The sequence below is a fragment of the Bos indicus genome, chromosome 15 (assembly GCF_029378745.1).
Source record: "Bos indicus isolate NIAB-ARS_2022 breed Sahiwal x Tharparkar chromosome 15, NIAB-ARS_B.indTharparkar_mat_pri_1.0, whole genome shotgun sequence".
Taxonomy (NCBI): domain Eukaryota; kingdom Metazoa; phylum Chordata; class Mammalia; order Artiodactyla; family Bovidae; genus Bos; species Bos indicus.
The window spans coordinates 40370745-40398695 of NC_091774.1; the positions used below are offsets into that span (position 1 = coordinate 40370745).

The following is a 27951-nucleotide window of genomic DNA, read 5'->3' on the forward strand; positions in this document are numbered from 1 at the left end:
GGCCTGAGAGGCCCTTGACATTTTCATATCTGAGGGCTAGACCAGTGATCCTCCAAGGAGGAGCTTTAATCAAGGGAGCAAGGGAGCAAGGAGAAAGGGATGAAAGGACAAATGGATGGGCAGGTGGAAGATTTTGAGGACGAGAGTGAGTCCATGAAGAAATAATTTAAGACGACGGCCCCTGTATAGGGCTTTTACAGAGAGTATCCCTCAAAAGATGTAAACTCCCCAGGGGACCTGAACACGGACATTCCACATTTAGCCGAGGGCACCTTAATTACACGCGGATGCCTAACCCTGGGCTGAGGGACCTGATGGAAAAAGATACTGGGAGGACATGGAGTGGGGAGCTGAGAAGAGAGGAAGGTTGGCACATTCAACCCTGGGGAGTGACAGATGAGTCCAGGAATCTGACCAGGAGTTGGGGACCAAGGCTCAGGGACAACAGTTTTGCAGGAGCAGAGCCTCTGAGGGACCGCAAGCCTGCCTCACTGTTACTGTTGTCCATTTGTCACCTTGCTTCTTTCATCTTTGCTACTTTACCTCTGTTACTCTGTTACCTTTGCTTCATCAGTTTCCTTTCAATGATTCTCAGTAAAACCTAGGAGAGTGAAAGGCCTGTTTGTAGTCTTTACCAACAAGGAAAAGGGGAGGCTTCCCAGGGGGTGTTAGTGGTAAAGAACCTGCCTGCCAATGCCAGAGATGTAAGTGACATGGGTCAGTCCCTGGGTCAGGAAGATCCCCTGGAGGAAGGTGTAGCAACCCACTCCAGTATTTTTGTCTGGAGAATCCCATGGACAGAGGAGCCTGGTGGGCTGCAGTCCACGGGGCTGCAAAGAGTTGGACACGTCTAAAATGACTTAGCACGCATGCTCTCATTTCATACACACACTTATGTATAAAATATGGGAAGGGAGGAGGGTTCAGGATGGGGAACACATGTATACCTGTGGCAGATTCATGTTGATATATGGCAAAACCAATACAATATTGTAAAGTTAAAAAATAAAATAAAATAGGATCACACTACACATATTGATCCATAATCTAACTTTCTCACATAAGTGCTTTGCCATCTTTCCATAACAATATATTAGTACAAGATGACCTCATCATTTTCAAAAAACTTTATAATATTCACTACATGGTTTTTCTGGAGTTTATTCAACTATTCCTTTATTAATGAATGTTTTAAAGTCCTAGTTTGAGTAGAAACAGAACTACCATATGATACAGCAATCAAGCTCCAATACTTTAGCCACCTGATGCGAAGAGCCGACTCACTGGAAAAGACCCTGATGCTAGGAAAGACTAAAGGCAAAGGAGAAGGGTAGCGGGGGAGAGGATGAGATGGCTAGATAGCATCACTGGCTGAATGGGCATGAATTTGAGCAAACTCTGGAAGACAGTGAAGGACAGGGAAGCCTGGTGTGCTGCAGTCCATGGGGTCACAGAGTCGGACATGACTTAGCAACTGAACAACCAACCAGCAATCCCACTTCTGGGCATATATTCAGACAAAACTCTAATCCAGAAAGATACATCCACCTCTGTGTTCATACAGCACTATTCATAGTAGCCAAGACTTGGAAACAACTTAAATGTCCACTGACAGATGAATGGATAAAGATGTGGTACACATATACAAGGGAATATTAGTCATAAAAGAATGAAACAATGCCAGTTGCAGCAACATGGATGCAACTAGGGATGATCATAAAGTGAAGTAGTTGGAAAGAGAAAGACAAATACCTTATGACATCACTTACATGTGGAATCAGGTGGTGCCAGTAGTAAAGAATCTGCCTGCTAACACAGGAGACACAAGAGACCTGGGTTTGATCCCTGGGTCGGGAAGATCCCCTCAAGTAGGAAATGGTAACCCACTCCAGTATTCTTGCCTACTAGAGAATCCCATGGACAGAGGAGCCTGGCGTACAGTCCACGAGGCTGCAGAGTCGACACAACTGAGCACACACGCATGCACAGAATTTCTCAGGGATTCCTCACACTCACGTGTGGAATCTAAAGTACAACACGAACGGACCTACCTATGAGACAGAAACACAGTCACAGACACAGAGAACAGGCCTGTGATTGCACGGGGGAGGGGGTTGGGGGCGGGAGGATGTGGAAGGTCGGGGTTAGCAGGTACAATCCTTTATGTACTGAATGGATATCCCCTTCAATTATTCTTGTTCTCTAAGGGATTCTGGGAACTGCCACAGCAGTTATGCTTCACTCACAGGCGACCTCCCCAAGATTAGTTACATCACTAAGGTGATTACTCTGCTCTGTTTGTTCTTAGAAAGTGTTAATTGTTTAGTTCCCTTCAACTCTTTGCAACCCCATGGACTGCAGCCTACCAGGCTCCTCTCCAGGAGCATCCATGGAACTCTCCAGGCCAGAATACTGGAATGGGTAGCCATTCCCTTCCCCAGCGGATCTACCCAACCCCAGGGATTGAACTTGTGTCTCCTGCATTAGAGGCAGATTCTTTACTGTCTGAGTCACCAGGGAAATTTGTTCTTAATGTATTTGCAATTCCAACCTGCTTAATGTCTGCTTCCCGCAGCATACATGGCTGGAGGGGACCACTTATGGCTCTAAAGTAGAGAAGGGGCCCCTGCCAGAGGGAGAGAAGCTGACAGCTGAGACAAACACAACAGTAGGCACATTCTAAAAGTATATTACAATGGGGTTCTTCAGCCTTCATCGCCCTGTTGCTCTGAGCGGTGAACTCTCCTGTGGGTGTTCGTGATACAACTGTGATCCTTAGGAAACATGCTTCTGTCTAGTGACTTCCGTTTAAGCTGACAGCGAAGAATCACAGAAATATTCTGGGGCACAGAATATTCATTCAAGAGTCATCACTACACTGAACGTGTGCCTTAAAATGGCTTGCAGACAGCTCCAGCACAACCTTGAGGGGAGGGATTTCATCTTTGACACACAGAGGCAGGCAGCTGGTTGGCCGCCAAAGGAAAAAGCGTGAGGAGGAGTGGAAGGGTGATCCTAAGGTCTCGGGTCCAGTGTTTTCGAAAGAACACATCAACTGGTCTCCTCCACAGAAAACAAGAGGCACATCCAGGCACACAAGGACAGTACCGCAAGTAAACAAGTCTTCTGCTGGCATGTTACTGCTAAAAAAAAAAAAAAAAGTGTTGTGTTGCAAATGTTGTTATTGCTTTCCCTTTCTTAAGCTTTTTGAAAAATCTCCAACTAGCCAACAATTTGGAGCTAACAGGTTTTATAAATGACAACTCTCCTCCTGGGCACAGCTAGGGAGATCTGCAAGTGTGGAATCACCTGGTGAAAAAGAGTGTTGGGGTCAGGGTCCAGGGACAACCTTGGGCCAATCTTATAGGCCCTTGCTCAGCTTAGCTTTCCCATCAGCATAAAATGGGGCTGACACCTGCTCTTCTCTGAGAAAAGAGGACTGTCCTGGGGAGTGTCAGGAGACATGGCTGTGACCACCATGATTCCACTGGGGTCAGCCAGGCTGCCCCTCCCACTGGAGCCTGGAGCGTTCAGGAACTGCAGGAGCACGTGCATGGAGAGTGTCACATCTGGTCCAGCCACCCCAGAGGATCTTGAGGGTCCTAGATGGAGCCAGGAGGAAAGGGGTTCAATGACAAGTTTCTCATTCAGCACAGCAGGCTGCTGCCCTGAAGCTCCACTGTCAGCTTTAAAAATATGGCGATGTTTTGTTTGGTTTAATTTTTAATTTATTTATTTTCGGCCGCACTGGGTCACTGTTGCTGCGTGCAGGCTTTCTTTAGTTGCAGCAAGCAGGGGCTACTCTTTGCAGCAGTACAAGAGCTTCTCATTGTGGTGGCTTCTCTCGTTGTGGAGCGTAGGCTCCAGAGCACAAACTCAGCAGTTGTAGTGCATGGACTTAGTTGCTATGTGGCAAGTTGGAATCTTCCTGGGCTAGGGATCGAACCCGTGTTCCCTGCTTTGGCAGGCAGATTCTTATCCACAGTACCACCAGGGAACTCCATCATGGTAATGGTTTTTAACAGCAGAATCACCCTCTGTCAAAGGAAAATTTACATACTCCCCCAAAATATAACATAGGCAAAAAGTGGTATTTGAATTTCTTATAGTAATTATTTATTATAAACACAGTGAGGCTGCTCTCATGATTGTAAGTTTAATTCCAAATAAAGCATCTAATATATTTCCCTTTTATTTTTCCTAGAATATAGAAAATATAAAGGAATATAAATCAGGAATACAAAATCCTGATTCAAAAATAATTCAAGTGATACCTATTTAACCTTTTCCTTACAGCTTCAGGAATCCATACAATTAAACCAGAAGCCTAAACTTAGGACAATAGGAAATTTTTATTTCAAATTGGATTACATGTCTTACTGGGAAATGTTCAGTTTGGAGGGAGCTGAAGAGTGGTTTCACTGACTAATTCAGGCTTTTATTTGTGGAGGAAAGCACTGTTAAAACGTATCCTGGAACATAATTCAACGTTCTCTGAGGTCAGCTCTGAAAATCTCCAGATGCTTGGTACCAGGCTCTGACAGATATTTATGCAAAATTTCAAGAGTCAAATTTATTTCATTTCGCACACTAAGTTCAAACTAAGTTTCGATTTCATCACTGACACCCTATACCAGCCTTTGTAAATACGCACAGTGAGAACACAAACCCATATTGCCTAATGGAGCTCATTCAATTTATTGTAAAAGTTTCAGCAAGATACAGGCGAGGGTACCAAATTATATTTGAGAGATTTAGGTAATGGATTTCGTCAACAAATGTAAAAAAGTGATTTATTGCCTCATCTGAATTATCTGGAGCTCAACCTTTCCCTGAGCGGTCAACAAACTGCAGCATGAAGAAGTAAACTTCTAAGAATTATTACCCATGTCATTACAAGTAACTAATAAAAATAAAAAGACAATGTCGTAGAATAAGGTCCACACTGTATATTACATGTACAGCATCATTCTAAAATGCTATCTACTGAATAAGTAGAATTTTGTATATATTTACAACACACAACTTTTGGTAACAGCTGTATACAAACCAACCTTTGGCAATTTTTGCTACCATTGTTCTCACAATAGAAGATGAAATTTTCTTCACTTGTGTGTGTGTCAGAAGTGTGGAAAAAAACTGGTTTTTCTCATGTTTGCCTAGATAAACATATACAGATGCAGGCAAAATTTTGACAACCGCCACCATTCACACTTCCACTGGGGCGCATCCTAAGAGCAGGAGTCACCCAGCCCCGGTATTTCACTAACCAGGGGGAGCATTCGGTCCTTCTCCACATGCATCACTCCACAGTGATATCAGTCACAGTCACGGAGGACTGTGAGGTGAAGACGGGTGCTGCAGTGCATGTTCCATGTTGAGATCTGGTGGTAGGACTCTAGGACTCTGAAGAACAGGGTAAAACCTTGGGATCTAGGAACATGCGAGGTGATACTCAAGAGCTGCTGGTTCTCAAAAACAGAAATGATGAGAAAGAAGAAATGTGGGTTCTGGGGGAGTTTCTGTCAGCTCAGCTCTTGCCTCAGCCTTCAAGCTGAGCAACGTGTGCAGCTTCGAGAGCAGTGAAGATTGCAGCCCCTATCTCCCTTCCCACCCTTTCCCCATTCCCAGAGGACAGAGGCTCATTCCATTCATCCACTCACTTGTGCGTTAACTCAGTCATCGCACAGACATCCACTGGAGGTCTACTTCACAAGCCATATGCGTGGGTATGTTTTCATTAACATACACTTAATTATATTTTATTTTGGAGCATTCCTCCATACCCTTAAAAGTAACCTGAAGACACCCAAAATGAGTGACTATCAACCACCAGAACTCACCTCTGTTAACCAAACAGGTAGAGCAGTTGGCAAATGCTAACTATGACTATAACATCCAAATACTTTGATTTGTGCAAGCACGCTCTGAGCTTCTGTGTACCAGGCAGGATACACAGATAAGATTCAGTTCCTGCCCTCAAGGGACTCAGAGGGAGAGAATGGAGTAGGTCCAAGATATAGAGGGCAATGCAATCAATGCTAAGGCAAAGTAGGGGAGGCGATGGGGAACTAGAGAAGGGAAAGAAGCCTTAGTTGTATTAACCTGCAGGAGTCGAGAAGGCTTCTGTGAAATGCTGCATATTCTTCTCTTTAGAGAGAAGCACTGGCTGAACGACAGCAAGAACATATCCCAGTAGATGCAGGAGGAAGTGAAGGCATGCAGCCAGAAGAGACAGTCGAGTGTGGCTGAAACCGAGGAACAGTGGGTGGGAGTGGCTGGCCAGGAGGCTGCAAGGGAGCAGCAAGACTTTCTCATCAGCAGGATTAGTATGATTTGGGTCGTCTGGTCTCAGACACCTCAATCATCTATGAAGTGCAAAGAGCTGCTCCTCCAGCAAATTCCACATACCAAACCAAGTGGTCACACTGCACCCTCCCTGTGCTTAGCGGGAGGCTTGGCCAATACATACATCATCTTCCTCTGGTCTAGGTACATGGAGGGGAGCTCCCCAAACAAACCAACCACAATGCCGACTCAGCCAGAATAGAAGATAAATATAATACATGTCTCTAACTTGGCAGGAGTCGAGTTCCTCTAACATAACTCTTTCCATGCACTAAAACCCATGCAGTTTTTAAAAAGCACGTCCGAGGTCACTGGACTTCCAGGATACCTGGGGTTTTAGCCAATTTGCTTATAAGATGGCTGTACAAATTTGCATTATACTGGGTTTGAAATAAAGGGGAAGGATCTTGGCTGTAAGAGGGAAGAAATTCAATAAAGAGCAGAACCCAGAGCCCATGCAATACACAGCTGCTCTTGCAGGTAAACCGCACTGGACACTGCTCACCCAGCTCTCCAAGGGATGCAGTAACTGAATCCCAGGGGCCCGAAATTCACTCACTCTGCAGATACATTCTGAATGTCTATTATATGCAAAGTACCATGGAGATCATAAGGCTGTGCAAGCCACATCCTGAACCCTGAAAACCTACAAAAGCCAGTAAAACATGCTGGATGGGCAAAGTGCGATTAAAGCATTGATGGGCCAAAGGAAGTAAAGGTTTCTTCTGGTATAGAAGGAAGAGACTTCCTGAAGGAAGTATCCACAGAGAAATGGAGGAGGTTTACAGACAAGACAGATGGAGAAGGTGCTCCTCTTTCTTTGAGCCCTACAAACCAGGGTGCCAGGTGATGCCCTCTGGACTGGGCATGGAAATCCCAGTGAGCACCATGTCACAAACAGCGTGGGTGGCAGAGGCTTCTCTGCCAAGGGAAGCTTTTCTGGTAGAGGGACAGCATGACTAAAGCCTGTATGTGATATGAAAGTGAAAGTGTTAGTCGCTCAGTCCTGTCTGTCTCTTTGTAACCCCATGAACTGTAGCCCGCCAGGCTCCTCTGTCCATGGAATTCCCCAGGCGAGAATATTGGAGTGAGTTGCCACTCCCTTCTCCAGGGGATCTTCCTGACCCAGGCCTCGAACCTGGGTCTCCTGCATTGCAGGCAGATTCTCTACCATCTGAGTCACCAGGGAAGCCCCTATGGGATATGAGGAAAATCCAATTTGTTGGAAGGACACACTGCAGGACACCAGGCTAGAAAGATATACTGAAATCACACGGCGGGGGCCTCATCTACCAGGCCCAGGAGAATGAGATTCTGGACTGAGTGATGAGCGACGCAGGGAAGAGGAAGCTTCTGAGCAACAAGAATCCAGGATCAGCCATAGTGGCTAAGGGCCACTGGGGCCAGCCAGCCCTGACACCTACTGGGTGTGTAACTCTGGACAAGGTTTTTAATTTCTGTGTGCCTCTACTTACTTCCTCATCTATTAGATGGGGATGACAATACTATCTAATTCAGAGAATTATGACACTAAATGAATTTACAAAGCAGTAAGAATAATGTTCCCCAATAAAAACTTCTACAGAAGTTATCACTGGATAATGACGGTGACCACATGAGACACCCAGAAGTTGGGAGATCATCTCCGAGATGACTAGAGTAATCCAGACAAGAGAGGATGGGAGCAGCTTTAAGGGGGATGGAAAGGAAGTAACCGGTCTGAGACAGAAGAGAACTCGGAGCGGGAGGAAAGGCTTGCAGCCTGGGAGAAAAGAAGTGCTGCTGGAGGGGCTGCTCAGCCATAAAAGCACTTGGCAAAGACTCAGAGGACTACACTGTGCTGGACTCTGATCCTTACATACCCTTGCACTTCTCTGAGCCTCAAATCTTCCATCTCTAAGACGGAGTCAACATTCCTTACCCTTTCTACACTCAGCATCATTAAGAGGAGTAAAAACGACAGGGGACTTGGCCACCGAACTGTACAGATGGGAGTTGTGATGAGGGACCAGGCTAGGGAAGGAGCCCAAAGAAAAAGAGATACTCTGCTGAACCTTGTCCATGACGTTCCCAGAGTAAGACTGAGGATCAATTCCAACATCCTTGCCCTGCACAGCTGCAAGGTGGCACCAGTGACATCTGGAACTGCCTGCCTCCCAGACACCCCGCCCAGGGTTTGGTTCATGGGACAGGCCCCAGTGCTGACAGCAGAATTCACCATTATGGGGTGCCCTGGGGATAAAAGAAACCCATGGAAAAACCAGGTGGCTCTATCTCCTCCAGCTCTCTGATTATAAAGCCTGTAAGCAGATGGTGACTGCAGCCACAAAATTAAAAGACGCTTACTCCTTGGAAGGAAAGTTATGACCAACCTAGATAGCATGTTCAAAAGCAGAGACATTACTTTGCCAACAAAGGTTCGTCTAGTCAAGGCTATGGTTTTTCCCATGGTCATGTATGGATGTGAGAGTTGGACTGTGAAGAAGGCTGAGCGCCCAAGAATTGATGCTTTTGAACTGTGGTGTTGGAGAAGACTCTTGAGAGTCCCTTGGACTGCAAGGAGATCCAACCAGTCCATTCTGAAGGAGATCAGCCCTGGGATTTCTTTGGAAGGAATGATGCTAAAGCTGAAACTCCAGTACTTTGGCTACTTCATCCGAAGAGTTGACTCACTGGAAAAGACTCTGATGCTGGGAGGGATTGGGGGCAGGAGGAGAAGGGGATGACAGAGGATGAGATGGCTGGATGGCATCACTGACTCGATGGACGTGAGTCTGAGTGAACTCCGGGAGTTGGTGATGGACAGGGAGGCCTGGCGTGCTGCGATTCATGGGGTCGCAAAGAGTCGGACACGACCGAGCGACTGATCTGATCTGATCTGAAGCAGATCAAAAGAAGAGTTCTGGAGTCAGCCAGAGATGGGGACAAGAAGACCAGCCCCCAAGGTTGCAGCAGGCAGCCCTCCAGCAAGTTGGTCTTCCATTATAGCCAAGTGTTTGTTTATATTTCCTGCATTATCTTGTCACTTGTTGGATAGGATTTCTTACAGAAACTCATCTTTTTCATGTTAAGGGTAGTCCACATAGTCCAGGAAGCCATAGAGATCAGCAGCTCACATTCCCTATGTAAGTTCTCTTTATTGTACCTTTGGAAGGAACTCAGAAGCCCCAGCCCCATGTCTCTTCTCCAGCAGACCCCACGCCTCCCCATCACACCATTCATCACAGAAGACTGGAATAGTCCCCCTTAACACAACTCTCTCCCTCCCTCTACTCTGGAGTTCCTCAAAGTTCCTTTAACTAGTCTATGGTCCTCCTCCTTCTCTGGATACCCACCACCCAACACAGACCCTGGCATAAAGTGAATTGAAATTTCTCCCCATTTTTTGAAGCCCAAAGACAATGAGAATCCACAATCTGCTCCAATTACTCAACTGTGCCCCTAACTCAGTGAAGTGTTTTAACAGAGCAACACCACATGGATTCAAGCCTCCCTCATTCCTCAAAACCTGACTTACCAGATCAAAAAAAAGGGTCTAATTTAGGTTTATGACCTTAGCCTGTATCTTATTTTATAGTTTTGTTTTGTCTGACATGGCTTATGGGGACATAAAAGGCCTTCCCTCCAAAATACAGTTACTGAATTCATACCACTTCAGAATAAGGCCTTTTCCCTGCAACCAACTTTTCCAGCTGACTTTTAACAGTTTTAAAGTTGATAAACTAGAGGAAGCGCTTTATTTAAAGAAAGAAAAAAGATCTAAGTAAACAGCTCCCAGTGTTCTCTAAGAATTTAGACTCAGAGAACACAATCTGTCTACACAAGGATAAATGCAGTTTTATTAAAGAAAACACAACGGGCTTACACACACTCTTCAAACAGTGTACACTGTCCACATGAAGAAGCAAACACAAATTCAAAAGGGGTGGACAACAGGGTCATCATGGGGAAGCGCCATGGTTTGTTGCTCAAAAGGTGGATTATATAGCAAAGATGTGTTAAGAGACAGACTTGCTTTTTCTCAATTCATCTCGAATGGAGCTCAAGGAGATGACCACAGAATCAACCAGTGGAGATACTGTGATTGTTTCTTCAAGAAAAATTATTTTGAAAACAATCAACTGAACTAAATAAAATCTACAAAACCAAGCCCCTTGGCAGCAAATGTGTTAAAGGCCTCCAAGAGCACTGGAGTTTCAATTTATTCCAAATATAGACCTGAAATCACAAACTAGAGAGCCAAAGCAGCAGTGTTTAAAATGACTGACCAACGCCATCCAAATATCCCACACTTCTCATTTCAGAGTGAGGGGAAAGTAAATGTGAGTCAAGAAATACAATTTCTAGAAATTCTTCCATCATAGAAGGGAAAGTTTTTTAAGATCAGTGTGGCTTTTAAGAAAGCCAGCAGAAACTAAAACATATGCAAAACTGATTCCCACTGCACTCTACACATAAAATGTCACCTTTCTAACAATTTTAAAATACATGGTAGAGTTTGGTTTTTCTCTCACTACTCGAGCTTTCATCAAGCAACTAGATGTTAAGAGTTACAAAAATGAAGGAGGATTCTAATCCTGTCCACAAGGTGCTCACAAGTTGTGTGCATGCATGCTCACTCAGTCGTAGCCCTCCAGGCTCCTCTGTCCTTGGAATTTTCCAGGCAAGAATACTGAAGTGGGTTGCCACTGCCTGCTCCAGGAGATCTTCCTGGCCCAGGGAGCAAACCCATGTCTCTTGCGTCTCCTGCTTTGGCAGGTGGATTCTTTACCGTTGGTAAGCCCACAAGTTGGGTATTTGTATCCAAAATGAAAGGGTTTAATAAACAGGTGATGTGAATTTCAGTAAGGGATTTCAGAATATAAGTCCAAAGTTCTCTGCAACAATATTTTATTTTCCCTTGTTGAAAAAAAAACTAACCAAAATGATCTAAAACGGAGACACTGCTATACCCAAACTGGTGGAATGTGACCAGAACATTATATGGGGGGAATTGCATACATTCATTCCCAGTTTGTCATTTCCTGTTACATAACTTTCCATGCAGAAATTAATTTTACATCAGATTTATCAACTTTTCCTTTACGGTTTCTAGGTTTTCCATTTGCATGCAAAAGGCTGTCTCTGAAATTACTGGGGAAATGTCTTACGCATTTAAAAAAGGAAAAAAAAAAAAATGGAGTCGTTTTTTTTCTAACTCCTGAGGTGACAAAGGTATTCAGCCTAGTTTGAAGTCCAGTGGACAAGATTGTGAGTCCTTTCCTTTCCTGCTCTTTCTGAGCTCTGAATACTGCAGAGACCTGTCTGAACTTGTAGTTTAAAACCACTGCTTTCCCACTCTTAGCCCCCTCAACCCCGTGCTCACATCACCTCACTGCAGCCTTATCCTCACATATTCTCCTGTTACAATAGAGGCTGACAAAGGTGAGGGAACACAGCAGGGGAGGCCCACAAGCATTAAGCGGCATCCTGGTGACGGCTCACCCAGTCACTGTTTAACCACTACTGGCTGTGTGAGTCTAGGTTAGCCTCCTGATCTCTCAGACTGCATTTCCTCACTTACACAAACCAAGTGGTTATAAGGGTTTAAGTAAGTTATGCTATTGAAAGAACTGTTTAAACTGTAAAGTATCATGTAAAATTTAGATGCTTTTTATTAGGTATGTGACATAGGGAACATACGTGTCTCGGTCTGAACCCCTCATGTCCATGTCCCAATAAATATCTACGTTGTCCCCCTTTCCCACCTCTTCTCAATTTATAGAAGAAAAAAAAAAGAAAAAACATTCTCCAGGTTTCCACTTTCTAAATATACAAACTAAACACTATGAACAAAACTTGTAGAACATGAAAACTGAAAACAGAACAACAGAACTACCATTGTTGTTCAGTCGCTAAGTCATGTCTGAGTCTTTGCAACCCCCATGAACTGCAGCACGCCAGGCTTTCCTGTTCTTCACTGTCTCCCAGAGTTTGCTCAAACTCATGTCTATTGAATCAGTAATGCCATCCAACCATCTCATCCTCTGTCACCCCAGCAATTCCACTCCTGGGCATACATCTGAAAAAAAACTAATTGAAAAAGATAAACTTACCCCAATGTTCATAGCAGCATTATTTACAATTGGCAAGATATGGAAGCAACCTAAGAGTCCAAAAGATGAATGGTTAAAGAAGATGGTGTGTGTGTGTGTGTGTGTGTGTGTGTGTGTGTGTGTACACACATACAATGGAATACTGTTATGGTAGTTGTTATTTACTCGCTAAGTCATGTCCAACTCTGCAACCCCATGGACAGTAGCCCGTTAGACTCCTCTGTCCATGGGATTTCCCCAGCAAGAATACTGAAGAGGGTAGCCAATTCCTTTTCCAGGGGATCTTCCTGACCCAGGGATCAAAGCTGCTTCTTCTACATTGGCAGGTGGGTTCTTTACTGCTGAGCTACAGGGAAGCCCACAATGGAATACTGCTGCTGCTGCTAAATCGCTTCTGTCGTGTCCGACTCTGTGCAACCCCATAGATGGCAGCGCACCAGGCTCCGCTGTCCCTGGGATTCTCCAGGCAAGAACACTGGAGTGAGTTGCCATTTCCTTCTCCAATGCATGAAAGTGAAAAGTGAAAGTGAAGTTGCTCAGCCGTGTCCAACTCTTCATGACCCCATGAACTGCAGCCTACCAGGCTCCTCTGTCCATGGGACTTTCCAGGTAAGAATACTGGAATGGGTAGCCAATTCCTTTTCCAGGGGATCTTCCTGACCCAGGGATCAAACCTGCTTCTCCTGCATTGGCAGGTGGGTTCTTTACCGCTGAGCTACAGGGAAGCCCACAGTGGAACACTACACAACCATAAAGAGAATAAAACTTTGCCATTTGCAACAACATGAATGGACCTGGAGTGAAGTAAGTCAGACAGAAACAGACAAATACTGTATGATCTCATTTATATGTGGAATCTAAAAAATACGACAAACTAGTAAATATAACAGAAAAGAAACAGACTCACTGATATAGACAACAAATTAGTGGTTACCGGCAAAAAGAGGCAAGGGGTAGTGGCAATATAGGAGAAGAGGATTAAGAGGAACAAACCATCAATATCATGTATAAAATAAGCTACAAGGATATATAGCACAATACAGAGAACATAGCCAATATTTTATAATAACTATAAATGACATATAACCTTTAAAAATTGTGAATCACTCTTATATACCTGTAACTTATATATTATACATCAACTACACATCAAAAAAAAAAAAGGAAGAAGTCTCCAAACTTTCTCAGTTAAATAAAAGAAAAAACAAAAAAGACCCACAGGTAGAACATGTCGTATCAAGCCTGAACGAAAAATGGCTTCAAATTTAAAAAAGATGCCAACAAATACTACATGTCTCCTAATCCACCTGGTAAGGGTTTTCCAAAACAAATCCTCTCCCCTTCAACAACTTCTCCTTTGTTATTTCTGAAAGTGAAGTCTCACCTGAGCCTTCTTCCTGTCCATTTACACTGCCACCCCCACAGCCCCCCAGCCTGGGGAAGAGCCGGTAAAGCAGGCCTTCTGTCTCTACACCACCCCCAGGGGCACACACACATCTTATTGGTCTTAAGAGAGGCGTGTGCTATTTGATCCATTTGCTAATAAAATCCATTGAACCTGGAAAGTTCTCTGACAGAGGGAGCTTGACACACGTGCACGATATACACACTGGATTTATCATCACCAAGCATCTGCCAAAGGGCACCGAGCGCATGCTTTCCACATTGATCAGCAATGGGAGGGGAGGAAGGAAGGGGTGGCACCACCAGGCAGGGCACCCAGGTCTAATGACACACCTGGCCTGCCTCTTTCCAGGTGCTCAACCACCCAGAACTCCTCAGTGCCCCGGGGTATGACTGGGAAAATTCCTTACCTGCCACATTTCAATCAAGCTGCTGCATTACCTAAATCTGAGTGGCAAACCAGCCAGCAGAAAGGCCTACATAAGGCCTTGAAATGTTCCAGTCTAAAACACAGGTTCCCTGGAGGGTAACCCTTATTGTTTTGACCTAGTTAGTTCCCTCAAAACAGAATCCAAACTAGAAAACTGGGTCCAGGGCAGCAGCCCTGCCTTGCAGACCAAGCAGAAGCCATGCGCTATCACTCTTGAGGAGGGCCTCTCCAGAGCACTACACAGGACTTGTTTCCCAGCAAACTAGTCGGCCATTTGGTTTCAATTAACAGAAACCCACTCCCACTAACCTAAGGAAAAAAAAAAAAAACACATAAGAGTAGGGGAACGTGGGTTCATTATAAGGACAAGGGGTCTATCAAATGACCCCGAATCAGGAACTGCAGCCAGCCCTCATGGGAAATGGAAACCAGGAAATGGAAAACCATCCGGAAATGAGACTATTCCCAAGATCTCTCATCTCCTCCTCTGTAGAACCACTTTGTTCTTTCCTCTCTGCAGAGCAGTTTTCATTCCATGCTTCTGTATACCCATGGGTCACACAGCGACTCCTCTGTTAACTTTTCCCAGAATTGTAGGGTGAGCGTCAAAGACCAACTAGGATTGTTGTCTCAATCCCAAAATATTCAGGAGACAGAATTCAACTCAGCTTGGGTAAGACATCCCCCTTTGATCCAGACAGCAGAGAAGAGGTGGGAGAGCTGCTCTAAGGATAGAGGATATCTACCTGTCCAGCGCAATTACAAAAAACAATAGAAATGACAACGGCTTCATGAACTTTGACTTTTGTTAAAACCACAAGGTTCTCCAAAGGTACCATCTTGTCTTATCATCACTCCAAGGAAGCACAGCTGTAAAGCCAGATCCTCAAATAACAGATAAATGTCTTCTTTGTACTTTGCCTGTTGGTCGCTTGAGTCGGAGGAAAGAAAGCACTTTGTTGTTATCAAAAAGGAATTTATTTCTGGTTTCTCCTTTTCTCTTTAGAGCAGGGTTTTTGGCGGGAATCTTGCCTGGAAACGGGCCGAACCTGGCCAATACACGGAAGTGTCCTTGAATCATGACTGTAAAGGTGGGGGAGAGAAGCAGTCATGGTAGAAAAACACACACACGGAACTAAAGCCTTCTGGGGCAGGCATACTAAAAATCATTTTTCACAGGAAGAATTTGTTCACTGTAAAGGTTAAGCAAGGCTCTTTCCTTACAAAAGCCTCTGGGTTTCTCATAAAGTAGACCCAAAGAGTCCATCAGTGGGGGGTCTATTGCACCTAGGGCAACAAACACATTCCTCCCAGATCATGGGCTGCTCTGTGTGGTTGCTAATAAGATAATCTGTTACAGGAGGCTTACAAATCCATTTACATTGATTTTAATTAATGAATCAATCCCTGGCCCTGAACAACTTGGTCCAGAGATGGTAAGCAATTCAAGCTTCAGTCTGCACTCCCATCCTGAAAGCTACATTAAAAAGAAGTTAACTCTCAGATCAATGTAGGACAAATAAAAATAATTGGATTTGTATTTCTCACAACATAAGGAAAAAATCTCTTCCAAGTTTAGACAGTTACTCTTCACACATTAATAAGAGAAATATATTTCCAGTGGTTTCCTAACAGACTCACCTAGGACTAAGGGGGTTTTTTGGACAAGCCTGAAATTTGGAAAACCAAAGTCAGATATTATGACTTTCAGTCTAACCTCTGAAATCAAAACGAGTCCAACTTGCTCAAAAGCTCATCAGAACCTCTTAACTCAGACTGAAGTTGAAGAGAGAATTACCCAAACACAAAATACAAATGACAAGTAAGAACAAAGTGGCACCCACCAGCCTGGCTGTGCTCTGAATCAGCCAGGCTTCATTAAGAAGGCAGGCAAACTTTTGCATTTCCTTTTACTTTAGCCTTTATAAAGGCTGAAATAGAGTTTGACCTTTTTGAGCTATTGCCAGCTATGAATTGGAAACAAGCTCAAGTTAAAAGATGGCACCAAAAAGTGACTGCTCACGGTTTCATTTTTTTTTCTCTTTCCTCATCTTTTTCATAAGATTTGTCTATCCACTCTATTTTTAGACTCCTATCAGAGCTTCCAATGATTCCATGTAAAACTGGCAGAAAAAAGTCTAGTTTCAGTCCCACTTTCTCAAATCCCCCTAGCTAGGCAACACCAATTAACATCGGGGAAGAACATTAGCGTTGATAAATGAAAATGCATCACACTCACTTTGATTTTTTTTTTTAAGACGGGAAAAGTCCATAAACTCACAAGCAAAGCATAAAAGCACAGAGAGACACCAGAGTCTGTGCCCACTTGACAAGGCAGAGGAGGGGAAGCTGCTCATAAGAGAATAAATAAACACAGAACACAGAGCACAGAGACCCATGACTTTGGGAGGCAGCATTTCACATTTCTCCCGTACTTTTTACACTACTTAATAAAAGAGTTATCAAATTGATTTTGAAGTCAGTAAGACTGGCCTGAAACACTGTAAAAGGAATTAAAAGAAAAAAAAAAAAAAAACCCTGTACAGAAGGAAGTAAACTGCAAGCAAGATCAAGAGCCGGGCTAGAGCTGGGCGGGCTGGCACTCGCGTGTTCTCCCCTCCCTTCCTCTCTGTTCTGTCTCCCGACAAGGCAAACAAAACAAAGGCAGTGGATACTCAGCTATACATATGGACTCCAGAGCTTTCTGCCCCTAACGTCTGCTTGCATGCCCTCAGGTCTGAGGACTCACTGGACCCTAACTAAAGCTCCCTGAAACATTCCCCGTGCATTTGTGGGGTCTTCTTGTTGGACCAGCCAGCCGCCTTGCCTGGCCTGAGCTGTGCAGGGCAGGGTATGCCAATGCAGCCTGACATTCACAGCAAGACCACAAATAATAAACACTTTCAGTAAATTGACTCGAGTGTCTTTGTTCCTCAGACATATATCTTCCTACCGCTTTATAAAGGCAGGCAGCAGAACCTAACCACCAACTCGACTATAGCCAGGACTGGGAAAGGAAGTTATTGAAGCCTGGATTTCCTGCTTTTGCTTGTAGCCAAGAACTATGAGGCTTGTAGTGGTTTCAGGAACTGACTCATCTAATGATTCATGGATAAGATACTACTTTTAATATGTTTCTGACCCTAAGACTCAGGAACTTCAAAACCACTCTGAACCCATGCTTCACCCTTATTTACAAATGAATATATTCATAGCAAAATAAACAGGAGGACAATGGCTAATGAAACAATGAAAATATCACACCCACAGCAGGAAAAGCAGAATGTGGACTTGATATTGGAAGCTGTGATCAAAAGCCTGATCTGTGGGCTGTGACTTGGTAGCACAAGTCTTGGGAAGCCAAACTTCCCAAAAGTGAAAAACAGGTGGGATAAGGTTTATTTTTAGATGTCATTCTCCTAGATGTAAAAATAGATTTAGCACGGCAATATTTTAATTTAGGCGCATCTGGAGCGGTGACTCGAAAAAACCAAAGTCGGAAAGCAGCATGTAGTTCTAGATTTAACTGTTACAACTGCAAACCAGGGAGAGTTCAGGGTTAGCTGACCAGTGAGTAATAGGTAATAAAGGGCTCATGGTGGAACTCATTCTCTTAAATCATCCATTACAGGAAGACTGCAACTCAGTATTTCCACCCATCCTCTGACCAGACTTCTCTTTCCTCCACTAGACACACACACACACACACACACACACACACACCCCCCCTGAAAAGCAAACCGCTCTCAAAGTTGTCGGGAGTTGGTACCTCTGACTGCTCCCCATGAAGTCCCTATAGATTCATTCATCATCAAGAAGTTCCCCTACAGGGACTTCCCTAGTGGCTAAGATTCCACACTCCTAAAGCAGGGGGCCCGGGTATGAGCCCTGGTCAGGAAACTAGATCCCGCATGCTGCAACTAAAGATTCCATAGGCCGCGACTAAGACCTGGTGCAGGCAAATAAATAATTGGAAAAAAAAAGTCCCACTTAAGGAAAGGCTTTCAAGCCTTCCTGGCCCATCAGCCCTTGGGTTTTCCCTGCCCCGGTCCTTCCCCTAAGGGCATTAAGATCAGGATGAGTTTCAGGGGTGGCTTTCAAACAATTTCAGGTTTCAACACAAGTCCAGTTGCCCAGTCACACAGAGGGAAGAGGGGAAAAAAAAACAAAAATGGGAGAAAGGGATGAGGGGGTGGGGGGATAGAATGCTGTGGGGGAAGGGGAGGGTGCGGGGATGGAAGAAGCAGTAAGACCAGTTGACCAGGCAAGGCCAAAGTGCAAGGGCTGCCTGGCAGGCACTACCCAGCTGGGCTCCTCCAGCAGATTTACTGACATGACGTCAGTGGCTCCAGTCCAGCTTTTTCTTTGGTAGCTTTTACCACTTGCCTCCTGAAGCCTCCACTGTGTTAGGAAGCCACAGGACCATAAAGAAAATTCCCTTTGTGAAACCAGTTTAACCTCAGGGCATGGAGGCCTGCCTGTGAATTACAAGACCCCTCGCCCTCTCTGTGTACCCCTGGAGGAAGAGGAAGGGAATAAGCCCCTACTCTACTGTACTTAATACAGATGAACCATTAAATGAAGCTTGGTGCTTTAAAAAAAGGGGAGGGCGGGGGGGCAGAGAGTGGGTGGGGGGTGAAGGAGGGGGAAGGTGGGAAGGGGTTGTGATGGGGCGAGATGTTAAATGAGTATCCAAAATTTCACAGGACAGGATGCTGGTTAATTTCCTAGGATGTCATGAATGATGATAATTTCAGTGCTAGTCACTTTGCTGTGAGGTTGTGTTGGCTGCACTGTGAATGCATTCGGCTTTGTTTTGCCACCAACAAAAAAAGTATTACTGAAGCTGAAACTCCAGGCCTAAATGGAACCTCTGAAGAGAGCACTGTAGATGTATTTAAAAATGAGATTTCTTTTTTCCCAGCCAAAGCGCATGTTCTGCGCTGCACCAGCGTTGGGCATCAAACAATTTCCAAAATGCCAGAGAGAAATTACTAAATTAGTAATGGAATTACAGATAGAATTACGAAAACATAGAAATGCCAGATAGAAAGATAGAAATTACTAAAAATAAGTCTAACAGGAGACTCATGAAACAAAAAAACACTCATTTTAGACTTAAAGGTTTACTACTGTATTCCGACAATGGCAGCTATTCCAACAATAGCTGTGTTCCATCTAGGACTCCAATAAACAAATCTGCCTAAAATTACAGAGCTTTAAAATTTTTTAGCTCATAAAAATAATGTATTAGTGATAAATTCTTTAAATGAGTGAGAGATTAAATATATTCTATTTTAAACATTTCAGAAAAGAAAAGTACAAAACTTAATTCAACAAGCATTTATTCAAACACAGGCATGTAAAATCGACCCCAACAATATCATCAAAATATAGCCTGCAGTCTGAATGGCTCAGAGTAGTAATAAGACAAGGAATCTCTCACCTTCTGGTTATTTAAACAAGGTGCAGAACAAACCATCAGGGAGATAGGACTGAAGGCAATGATTAAAAGTCTTCTGTGAAGCCTAAATTAATGTGAGCTCTGGCCTTCAACATGAGAGTCAAACCATGAACTGGCCTGGGGGAATTTTTCAGTTTGGTCTTTTTCTTAAGGGAGAAAAGGACAAGATGACAAGCCCAAGCACAGAAATGTAGAATGAGAGCCAAAGGAGCCAAGCATGAGATAAATGTGCAAAGAAAGATTTTACCATGAATCAAAAAGTTGACACAGTAGGTGGGATCCATTTCTGAAGGGGGTTAGGGGGTAATAGAGACCCTACCCAAGATGTAGCTCTGAAATAGCATTTCCTACCAAAAGGAATCAAAGTTCTGCAGAATTTGGTTCACTCTAAATCCAAGAATACACAAGAAGACACGGGACAGCAAGGAAGCTGCTACCTAAAACTGTAAGGGTCACATCAAAAGGACACAGAAGCCAACTAAAGATACTCCCCTGGCCCAAAGACTCTATAATGCGAACATCAGTAAGAGGAAACTGGGCTTCCCCAGTGGCTCAGCAGTAAAGAATCTGCCTGCAATGCAGGAGACGTGGGTTCAATCCCTGCATCAGGAAGATCCCCTGGAGGAGGGCATGGCAACCCACCCCAGTACTCCTGCCTGGAGAATCTCATGGACAGAGGAGCCTGGTGGGCTACAGTCCAAGGGGGCTGTAAACTGACCCCAACAATATCATCATGCATGCAAGAGGAAACTACAATGGAGTCAAAGCATCCAATAATTTAAAATCTACAACTGCATAATGATATTAAAAGAAACAAAAAAAGAAAACCACGTACCTGCTTTTTCTGTGCAACCATATGCCAGGTTAACCAAACAACTGATGACAGAACGTTTCCATGAGAGAATCTTGGCTAATAAATGAAGTAGGAACAAGAGAACTGGAATATGATCAGTTTACGAAGCCGGTGTGAAACAACAGATACAGGCACAGGTCATAAATCAGTGTCTAACCTCACAAAGAAAGAGACAACTGGACATCATGTGCCTCCTGGCAGATTACTAGTTATGAAATATTCCTGTCATAAAAAAACAAAACAAAAACCCCAAAACCTTGAACCTGAAACAGATCAAGTTTCTAGGTCTAAATTCCCATTTATAGGAGAGACTGAGGACAGTGGAGCAGGATAAACACCACCAAGAGAATGCAACTGCATATTCCAGAATGAGAGAAACTCTACAAGAGAAACAAGGCTTTTCTAACAAATCACCTGTAAAGAGTGAAAAAAGAGAGACACAATCTTTAAAGAGTTTTAAGAAACAGAACAACTAAAGATAACCTTCAATTCTGTCTGGACCCTGATTTAAACAAACCAACCATAAGAAAACACTGATGAGTCGAACAGGAAATTTACAGCCTCACTAGACATTTTATATTAAGTAATCAGGATTAAAATGTTAGTGTGATGATATTGCAGTTTTGTTTTTGTTTTTCTTTTAATTTATTTGACCATGCTGGGTCTTCACTGTGGCATGTGGGATCCAGTTCCCTAAAGAGAAATCGAACCCAGGCCCACTGCAGTGGGACTGTGGAGTATCAGCTACTAGAGCACCAGGAAGTGGTGTTTCTTAAACACCAACAGTTGGTCTTTCTTTAAAAGTCATAATTTTTAAAATATATACTGAAAACTTCACAAATAACATGGTCTGACATTTTGGGATTGTTTCAAAATAATATGTGGGAGAGGATGCTGGGATTTGAAAGAAACAAGAATGGCCAGGGGTTGAAAACTGTTGCTAAGCGATGATGGTCCAGGGTGGTTCACTGCCCTCTACTCAAGTTTGCACAATAAAAATTGTGAAAGTCTAAAATAATAAAAATAATAAGATACTGTTCCTGTCTTTTTCCTTCAAGTTAAGAGAAAGGAAGAGATACTTGGCACTCTTAATTCTTAGCCACCAGGTGATGGTAATCACAGCCATAACTATAATCAGCAGATAACTTTAATGGTACATTCTGCCAGGCAACATGCAAACCCTCAGCTAACTCTCACTATAACCCATGAGAAAGGCACTAGCATGTCCATTTTACAAGTGAGAAACTGGGGTTCAAAAAGAATAAAGAGGTTGCCCAGAAGCAAATAGTAAGTGGAAGAAATGTGTGTAATTCCACAAATTCATAAACGTAGTAAGAATCAGAATGAGTTAAGCCTTTTCAAAACAGTAACTCTTAAGAGTGCCAGTAACACTCTAAGCCAAGAGATCCAATGCTCTCAATGCAAGAAGACAGCAAAATCAAGAAGTGGTGCTCTGCCGCTGACCATTTTTGGTGAAACCTAGGAAACTGAAGGGGCAGTCTCTTTTAGATTTCAAAATGATAACAGCAGAAGAGAAAGGGTCAAAAAACTGGACAGCATGTTTTGTGTCTCTGTGTGCGTGTGTGAAAATATGAAAGCAAAAGGGAAACTGTCTGAAGAGAGAAAAACAGAGCAGGAAATCCAGCTCGAAGAGAAGCTGGAAAAAAGCTTAAAACTAAACCCAGAGGAGGAAGATGGAAAAGCAAATAAATGAGCGCCTGTCAGACTGGTGTTCTGGATGGGACAAAACCCTCAGGTCTTGGACCAGGGACTGGAGGGCAGAGGAAGCAGGAAACATCAGTATGGGTTGGGACGACCCGTGGAGAAGCCCACTGTGGGCTGTTCGTCATACTCTGTCATACTTCACTTTATCTTAATATTTTCATTTTTCAGATAAAGAGACAGAGGCCCAGAGAGATTAAATCATCTTCCCCAAGACCGTATAGCCAATAAGCATAACTGGGACTGGGTCTGACTTCAAAGCCATGCTTTTAGGCTATGTTGCAAAATATATAAAGTGCTAGTGAGATCTACACCAAGTCAGGGAAACACCAAAATAGCCAAGAGCAGAAGTACCCAAAAGGCACTGGGTATACGACAGCTGTAAGAAGTGGGCAAACCAGTACAGGGAAGGAGGGGAAGACTGGAGCACAAGTCCTGGCCATCAGTGGCCCCGACCCCTTTTAGCCCAGAATTTAGTCTAATTCAGAGTCACCAGAATTAGGTGAACAAAAGTAAGACAGTATCAACCATCCCATAACCATCCCATAACCTTGGACTAAAAGCCAACCAAGATATCAAAGATGGGTAGCAACCCCACTGGCAATCCCATTTCAAAGTCCTTATTATCTATTTCAGAGACCTGATTTATTAAGGGCTTGGACTGCTTGGACTCCATGGACTGGAAGGAGATCCAAACTAGTCAATTCTAAAGGAAATCAACCCAGAATATTAACTGCAAGGACTGATGCTGAAACTGAACCTCCAATACTTTGGCCACCTGATAGGAAGAGCCGACTCATTCGAAAAAGACCCTGATGCTGGGAAAGATTGAACGCAAGAGGAGAAGGGGGACAACAGACAATGAGACGGTTGGATGGCGTCACCGACTCAATAGACATGAGTTTGAGCAAACTCTGGGAAGCAGTGAAGGACAGGGAAGCCTGGCATGCTGCAGCTCATGGGGTTGCAATGAGTCGGGCCCAACTTAGCGACTGAACAACAACAACTGAACAGAGCGGTTAACTCCCTTTGCCCTCCTGCCCCTGCCACTGTCCATCACATTCCACAGGCTAAGACATAGTTTCCAGCTGGTCACCTGGGTGGGGAGGGGAGAGATTCACCTGTATCTCCCATGTTCCCAAGCAATCCCACTATCAAGGGGTCAAGTCAAGGTCATCTACCTAGCAACTCTACCCCTAGCATGAGGGTATTTCCACATCCAGGCTTCCAGGGTGGTAGAGGGGGCTAACCATCTCTGCCTGCAGGCCAGCTTCTGCAGCTCAACTGCAGAGCACATTCCAAAGAAAAACCAGATAAACTGGCAGGTCCAGGCCCAGAGCTCCAAACCAGACCTGCTTCTCCCTCCATGTCCCCAACAAGGAAATCAACCCAGAATATTCACTGGAAGGCCTGATGCTGAAGCAGGGGTCGACAGAGGATGAAATATTTGGATGGCATCACTGATTCAATGGACACGAGTCTGAGCAAGCTCAGGGAGATGGTGAAGGCCAGCCTGGTTTGCTGCAGACCATGGGACCACAAAGAGTCAGACACGACAGAGACTGAACAACAAAAGCCCAGGGAGCCAGGGGAGAGGTTCCGCCCTTCTCCCCTCATCCCACCCCCAGGCTTTGAAGACTGACACTAAAAGGGAGAAGAGAATCTTGCCCGCTCTCAACATGAGGAGCCGGGGGATCCCCGAGTAAAGGCTGGAGTGGGTCACACCCAACATTTACATGTTTGTTTTGAAAACATGGGTTAAATGGGCCATCAAGAACACAAAACAAAATAAAGCATTAAGTACTCTGCACAAATACACCAGAAGAGTGCAAGTCTACTTCTGTTTCAGTGTCACAATCTATCTTAACAAATGCCACAAGTGCTTAATATGCAGTCTTTTGTTAGCCTGAAAGCTGTGGAGTCCGTGGGATCTAGGAACTGACATCAAATTTTGGCCCTGTTCATCTGGCTGCGTTACCTTGGGCAAGTTACTAACCCTCTCTGAGATTCACTTTCTTCAACCACAAATAAAGCTCTCAGGTTTAAATAAGGTAATGTTGAAGAATGGGCTCAAGACAGAACCTGGCCTGTCAGCCTTCCTTTCTTATCCAAATTCTCCCAGGGTGGCCTGGGAATTAGCATAAATCAAAGAGTGAGAACAACTGAGCTGTGGAGTGAACTCAGCAGTATGGCTCCTCCTCCACAAAACCCCGATTTGGGTGGGGAGTTTGGGGATGACTCAGATAACAACCCCTCCAGGACCTTTCGGCCTAAGGCTCTAACATTTTATCTCTTTAATCTACAGCTCAGCTCAAAAGTAGGCTGCAGTATCTTCCCAGAAAGGGAAAGCAAAGAGTTTTCAAGCGACTTCCCCAAGGTCACAGGAAGAGCCAAGTGAGGGGCTATCTAACCCTTACAGCTGGAAGTGAAGGGACCAAGATCCTAGCCCTGGAGGGACTCTCAAATGCCTTCTCCCAGTGAACTGCTCCAACGAAGAAACAGTTCTCCCAGTTCTCAACGGTGAAGGCCAGAAGCCATTCTTTCAAACTCAACACCTGGCCAAGTTACTGCCTAAAGCACATGATAAAATAACTGAATAGTGTTGTCAAAAGAACCATCTGGAATTGAGCAGTGTCCTTACAATTATTTTTGGTTTTGGGCAAAGTTCTAAAATTTCTTAAATTTTTAAGATTCCACTCTGTCTTCTCTCTGTATCCACAGGTTCCAAATCCGAAGATTCAACTAACCCCAAATCGAAAAAATTTGAAAAAAAATCCAGAAAGTTTACCAAAAACACACTTGAATTTGCCACAAGGTGGTAACTATTTACATTCAGTATAATATTTACACCCTACTGACAACTGCTTACGTAGTATTTACACTGTATCAGGTATTGTGCTGGGCTGTGTGTGCGCTCAGTAGTGTCCGACTCTTTTGAGACCTCGTGGACGGTGGCACACCAGGCTTCTTTGTCCATGGAATTTCTCAGGCAAGAATACTGGAGGTGGTTGCCATTTCCTACTCCAGGGGATCTTCCCAACCCAGGGATCAAACCCAAGCCTCCTGTGTCTCCTGCATTAGCAGGTAGTCTCTTTAGCACTGTGCCACCTGGGAAGTCTCTAGCAATCTAAAGAGATGATTTAAAGTATACTGGAAGATGTGTGTAGGCTAGATGCAAAAAACCTGCCATTTCCCACAGGGTTTTGGTACCTGCAAAGGTCCTGGAACCAGTTCCCTGTGGATACCCGCTCCAGTGTGTTTAGGCACATCACAGGATGTCATTACACAGTCTCCCAAGGAACAAAGATGAGCAGGTCTGAAACCTAAGAGTGTCAAGAGCTCCAAGACTAGTTTCTAAAATCTGTAATCTGAAATCCCCAAATTTCACACAGTACAAACCTGTCAGAATTCCACTGGGAAAAACTTCTGAACTTTGCAATTCCAAAAGGAAATGAAACAGAGCTGAATCATTCTTATGAATGATGAGACGCTTTTTTAAATTCGTTATGAATTGATCCACAGAATAGCAGAGGGTTTGAAACAATTTGTTGAAACTAGCACAGGTTTATAACCAAAGTTGTTCTCTGAAATTCCCCTCTGTTGAAGCTCAGAAACAGCCTGGAACACTCCAAAAATAACACTGTTATGAGCTCAATACAGGGTACCACAGAAGTCTCCTGCTTGAGATTTTTCTCTCTATTCTGCTTAATTGAAGGGAGTTAGCCAGCTTCCTCATCAGCTCCTGTTAGTAGGATGATCATATGGTTTATCCTCCAAACTGGAACATCTTGAGTAAACGAGGGTACTATTAAAGATTGTGCCATGACAAGCAGAACAAACCAGGACCATGCCAGGCAAGAAGTTACACAGCCACGAAGAGCAGTAGAGAACAATCCTTTGGTAATATAAATGAATAAAACCACCACAGACAGTTATTATGACACTGTGCATCTGGTCAGAGGACACAGCAACAAAAAAGCCCAAGGTAAAATTATAAAAAAAAAAAAAAGGGCAAAGCACAGCCTGAAACTTGAAGTATAAATTAATCTATATCCCTATCTTAAATCAACTTACAAATCAGATTCACGACTTGACTTGTGGCCTCACATGCCTTCCAGGTCTCTTTCCCTTGTGATCTCCTAGTTTACTTATCCTCTAGCATTTAGTTCACAGATGTTTAAACTGTAAGCCATACGGGTGGTTAACATGGTCAACATTTATCATTAAGAAGCGAGTCATCCCTCAACACTGAAGTTATACTTTCGTAAGTAAAAAAATTTTCCACTGTAGATAGTTCTAACTGATACCTTTAGGCTCCACACTAACACCAGTAAAGTAAAAGAGATATAAACTCTTATTAAGTCATCGCTCTGAATATCAATCTTAATTAATTGACCAGTTAAACAAATGGACTCACCACATAAGGAATTCTGGGAGCACTGTGCTTTACCTTCTTCTATGAGATATAATTCACACATCCTTTTTTTTCTTTTTTTAATATAAATTTATTTATTTTAATTGGAGGCTAATTACTTTACAATATTGTATTGGTTTTGCCATACATCAACATGCATCCGCCACGGGTGTACACATGTTCCCCATCCTGAACCCCCCTCCCACCTCCCTCCTCATACCATTCCTCTGGGTCATCCCAGTGCACCAGCCCTGAGCATCCTGTATCATGCGTCGAACCTGGACTGGCGATTCGTTTCACATATATTATACATGTTTCAATGCCATTCTCCCAAATCATCCTACTGTCGCCCTCTCCCAGAGTCCAAAAGACTGTTCTATACATCTGTGTCTCTTTTGCTGTCTCGCATACAGGGTTATCGTTACCATCTTTCTAAATTCCACACACATCCTTTTAAAAGTTTAATTCAGTGACTTTTAATAGATTCACAGGTTGTAAACCATTGTTTTTAAATCTTTCTCCCCTGCCTCTAAAAGCCTTTATTGCCAATTTATCTTATCTCTCCTAACAATTGTTAATTTTTAATTTAAACTAGGAAACCAGATTAACACACAGTTCTATGTACCCTGGTTGACTACAGCAGAAGACAAAACTGCACATGGTCTTCAGCCCAGGTTCACACAAGGCAGTCTTAACAGCTCAGACCTGTCACTGGGAGTGGCCCCGATCTGAAAACACGGGGACAGAGACACGCCCTGAAGTGTAGTTGGCTATCAAGTGCAACAAGACCAGCTTAGGGCCTCTGGCTTTGAAAACACAGGTTTTCAGTTTTCAAATCCACCAGTTTTCAGAAAAGATTCAGCTAATGTACCAGGAAGTACCTAGGTACTAACTCAAGTAGACAGTCATCTTGGATTAATAAACATTCTCTTAAATATGCAACTGGCAAAGGGTCAGTCTGCCATTCACACACGAGTATGAATTATTATTTGAATTACATTTAAGGCCTAAACAGAGGAATCTGATGAGAGGGGCAAAGATTTAACTCCAGAGCCTTGCATACTTTCAGGAACAAGATAATTTGATAGCAGTCATACCTGTTTCTGCTTTCCTAATGGAAATCAACCCTGAATACTCATTAGAAGGACTGATGCTGAAGTTGAAGCTCCAATACTTTGGCCACTTGATGTGAAGAGCTTACTCACTGGGAAAGACCCTGAT

At 43.7% G+C, this 27951-nt stretch overlaps 1 protein-coding gene across 11 annotated transcripts in view; it reads right to left on the reverse strand.

The window, feature by feature from the left end:
• The window catches only part of TEAD1 (TEA domain transcription factor 1), a 274193-nt gene that overhangs the window by 235463 nt on the left and 10779 nt on the right, over positions 1–27951 (reverse strand). For 2 of the 11 annotated variants that reach the window (XM_070803653.1, XM_070803652.1), the window contains exon 1: positions 20577–21365. The exons of 6 other annotated variants lie outside the window; for them this stretch is intronic. In XM_070803653.1, the coding sequence (XP_070659754.1) occupies positions 20577–20597 (21 nt within the window). In that variant the 5' untranslated portion in view covers positions 20598–21365. Of the gene's footprint in view, positions 1–20576; positions 21368–27951 lie in introns of those variants that run through there. 3 more of the 11 variants (XM_070803650.1, XM_070803655.1, XM_070803654.1) reach the window with 3 other exon arrangements.